This window comes from Salvelinus fontinalis, chromosome 21 (assembly GCF_029448725.1).
Source record: "Salvelinus fontinalis isolate EN_2023a chromosome 21, ASM2944872v1, whole genome shotgun sequence".
Lineage (NCBI taxonomy): Eukaryota > Metazoa > Chordata > Actinopteri > Salmoniformes > Salmonidae > Salvelinus > Salvelinus fontinalis.
Window position 1 is genome coordinate 48397591 of NC_074685.1, and position 4174 is coordinate 48401764.

General features: G+C 43.9%; 1 protein-coding gene across 5 annotated transcripts in view; it reads left to right on the forward strand.

Moving 5' to 3' along the window:
• The window catches only part of LOC129819049 (pre-B-cell leukemia transcription factor 3-like), a 112500-nt gene extending 108911 nt beyond the window's left edge, over positions 1–3589 (forward strand). For 3 of the 5 annotated variants that reach the window (XM_055875565.1, XM_055875563.1, XM_055875564.1), the window contains one exon: positions 2440–2530. Coding sequence is in view for 2 of the 5 variants with exons in the window: in XM_055875561.1 (XP_055731536.1) it covers positions 2440–2532 (93 nt within the window). In the remaining 3 variants the exon portion in view is untranslated. Of the gene's footprint in view, positions 1–2439 lie in introns of all 5 variants that reach the window. The other 2 variants (XM_055875561.1, XM_055875562.1) reach the window with 1 other exon arrangement.
• Positions 3590–4174: the final 585 nt, after the last annotated feature.

Below are 4174 nucleotides of genomic sequence, written 5' to 3' on the forward strand. Positions count from 1 at the left end.
TCCATTACAACGTGTCGGTCTTGTATAAATGAAAGGGGAAGCAGACTGGTTTTCTCCATTACAACGTGTCGGTCTTGTATAAATGAAAGGGGAAGCAGGCTGGTTTTCTCCATTACAACGTGTCGGTCTTGTATAAATGAAAGGGGAAGCAGACTGGTTTTCTCCATTACAACGTGTCGGTCTTGTATAAATGAAAGGGGAAGCAGACTGGTTTTCTCCATTACAACGTGCCCGTCTTGTATAAATGAAAGGGGAAGCAGAATGGTTTTCTCCATTACAACGTGTCGGTCTTGTAAAAATGAAAGGGGAAGCAGAATGGTTTTCTCCATTACAACGTGTCGGTCTTGTAAAAATGAAAGGGGAAGCAGAATGGTTTTCTCCATTACAACGTGTCGGTCTTGTATAAATGAAGACAGGCTCAATGTCTTATGCGGCTTCTCAAGATTAGAACAGGTTATTTTCTGTTGTAGTGTTGTTTTTTGTTGGGTAATGTTTTGGCCTCATATAATACATACGTACATGGCTGGTATGTTCATTATGTATTTGGTGGAAGAACAATCAAATACAGCTCTCAAAGAGTACCACTACTTCAGCCTGAAATGTGTTCTTCTGTTGGACATGATCAAAACTGACACAGCAACAAAACACACAAACGTGTGATAAAACACAAAGCCGCGTCGTTAGGAGCACTCCCGCAGCAAGGTGTCGCTTTTTGGTTTTCCCGGAGTACCCTTTCTTGCTCCAGGCAGTGGAGGCGATGTGCCAACCTCGAGCAGCTTCAAAGTGTAGCGTTTTGCACTCTCCCCCCCCCCCCCCCCTGCCCTCGCACTCACAATTCCTTATTTAGGTCATGGCTCTCAGTCCATCACAGGGGAAGTGAGGGAAGCATGGCGGGTTTTGTTGGGCTGTATCACATAACTCACAGCCATGCTACGTTGTTTAGAGCAAGCTAGGGGAAGTCATCAGGATGGGACAGGGAAGAGGAGAGCAGACTGGAAATGAATGGTATGTCTAATGACAGCCAGGGTCAGCTGCTCTGTCAAGACAAAGTGATGATGCTAAACAAAACCCACTATGTGTTATACAGATATAGTACAATATATATATACATGTTGATCATGCTAAATATATATTTTTATGTACTATATATTTCTATATTATTTTCAATATATTGAAAACATCTTAACTTTTTCTAATTTATGCAAGGACAATGTTTAAATCTGTGATTTTTATTTAATTCTTTTTAAATCAAATGCTAGGCCAAAACCCTATTCTAACCCATTCCTGACTCGACGATAAGGAAAATCCTCCTCCCGTCACTTCCTTTCAGTGTTTCCCCTTAAAGTTGTTACCCGCGGTGGTGTCCCCTCCCGTCTTCATAACTGACACTAGAATTTGCCGCGGCAACCACTAAAGCAATCCGATAAGACATTGATTTCACCACTCGCCTCCAATGACCAGGACGCAGGGCCAATGTGTCAGCAAGAGACCCTGTCTGGGGATGTCAGTGGTAATGCAATGGGGCTTACCCCCGCCGGCGGACACCATGTCGGATCTCTCTCTGTTTGTTTCCTAACCCGGCCATGTGTGCGTGGTTGTGGGTATACACTCAATCTGACTGCTGAAAGAGGGAAGCAAGGGGCCTCTTCCAGACCAGATTGGGACAGCAAGCTTTATACTATTGGATGTTAATTTGGATATTGAGTTTCATTAAATTCTAAATGTAATCCACCCTGAACTATGATTATGTCAGTTGTGGCTTGGTTGCTTGAAGACCCGATCAAATCAGCCCCCTCAGTTGTAACTTTACCTGTTTTTCAAGAAGTAACCCTTGCACTCTATCTCTCTGTTTCTCTCTGTCTCTCTCTCTGTCCTTCTCTGTTTCTGTCTCACTCTCTCTGTCTCTCTCTCTGTCTCTCTCTCTGTCTTTTTCTCTCTGTCTTTCTCTCTCTGTCTCTCTCGCTCTGTCTCTCTCGCTCTGTCTCTCTCGCTCTGTCTCTCTCTCGCTCTCTTTTTCTGTGTCTGTCTCTCTGTGTCTCTGTGTCTGTCTCTCCGTGTCTCTGTCTCTGTCTGTCTCTCTCGCTCTGTCTCTCTCTCGCTCTGTCTCTCTCGCTCTGTCTCTCTCGCTCTGTCTCTCTCGCTCTGTCTCTCTCTCGCTCTCCTTCTCTGTGTCTGTCTCTCTGTGTCTCTGTGTCTGTCTCTCCGTGTCTCTGTCTCTATCTCTGTCTGTCTCTCTCGCTCTGTCTCTCTCTCGCTCTGTCTCTCTCGCTCTGTCTCTTTCTCGGTCTCTGTTTCTCTGTCTCTGTGTCTGTCTCTCTGTGTCTCTGTCTCTGTCTGTCTCTCTCTCGCTCTCTTGCTCTGTTTCTTTCTCTCTCTGTCTCTGTGTCTGTCTCTCTGTTTCTGCCTCTGTGTCTCTCTCTCTCTTTCTCCATCATGTAGGGTAACGGGGGATGGCACGGTGCACCTACTCCCTCCTCAGTGACGTCCCCAAACGAAGGGCCAGGCAGTGTGCACTCTGATACCTCAAACTGACCACCTCACTGATCGTCTCTTTTCCACCTAATATGCTACCGTGCCCTCGACCAATGTGACTGAACCAAACAGAGGCCAAACAGAACCAATCACCTCCCTCGACTAAGTCTAACCCCTCACCCCTCCACTCCAGACAATGTCGGCCATTTTGTAAAATCCCATCCAATAACCTTCACAGTCAAGACTGATATGATTGGATACAGCTTTTAGCAACATTTTCTGAATATAAATATATATTAACTGACAGACTGACGAGTTGGGGTTCTGAATGGGAAGTCTAGAGAAGCTAAGAGTAGATTTATTCAAGTAAAAACTGAAGACCGTGCGTCTCTCTCAACCCTTCAGATCTACTTTTTTGACACTTTTTACTTTTTTTTGGCCAACTAAGACTGAAGGCAACATAGATGTGGTCCAATGGATTTTCTTCTGCCAGTGTCACTATACACCTGTTGTGGGGACAGCGGAATCATTGGAAGTTGCAGGTGCGCAACTGACGAAAGGTTTACTTGCTGCGATGCTCCAATGGGACTTTCTGCACCTCTAGTGGACTCGCTGTATTTCTGATACTAACATCCCGGATTTAACATGTTTTGGGGATTGACACGATGAAGGACATTTAAAACGGCAGCTTTTTTTTTTGTCATGCTCTTATTCTCAACACGAGTCCTCTTGCTGAACATGAATTTCTAAACCTTTTATTGGACACTGTGCATTCAGTTCGAATGGATATATTCAGTCATTTGATAGTATTCACTCCAATGCTGTCTCAACATTCATATTTGTATGATCATGTCTTACCATATCTTACAAAATGACATTTACAAATAGTAATACCATTGGAGGAGATCCCGAGAATTGTGTGTCAAAACAGAACTGTAATGATTTACCTCGTGAAAATGACGACGTCACCATTTCAAACGGATTTTTAGTAACTTAGAGTACTACCTCTTCTTAACCTAGCATTACTAACATCTGACTATTCTAAATCCCAATTTTACTTTTGTTTTACATGTCTTGTAATTAGCTCTTGTACTTTTGATCTTGTTGGGGGGGGGGGGGGGGGGGGGAATTGCTGCATTATTGCAACTTTACTAAATGCCAGATTAACGCTTAGCAGTAGTGTTTAGTTAAGAACAAAAGGTACATTTGAGCCATTCAACCAAACTAGGAGGCCGCTACGGTACTAGCTTCCCAAAGAGCTAGTCATGTGATCTGTCATTTTATGGTCGTGTATTAATTGAACAGGGTCCAGAAATGTCAGTGGTGGAATTTACTAGAAGCCTGTATGGATGTGAAAGGTGTCGTACCCCCCCCCCCCCCCCCCCCCCCCCCCCCCACACACACCCCCATTTCCACTTGTGGGAATACAGGCTGTGGGGGTACAAAGAAACATGTACTGTCATACACACCTCACAGCCAGTATTCCCACAAGGGGAAATAAGCCACCTTTTTTTTTTTTTTACATGTAAGAAACATGTATGGTCATCACCAAACAGTGAAACTGTTGTAAATACCGAAGAACATTTTGAATGTTGCTGATTTTGTTACTTATCCTCTTAAATATATGAATGAAAAGACGTAGAGGTCTCAGTTCCCAGACCTGTGTATTTCAGACTCTGTTTCACAGCTACGTTTTTTTTTT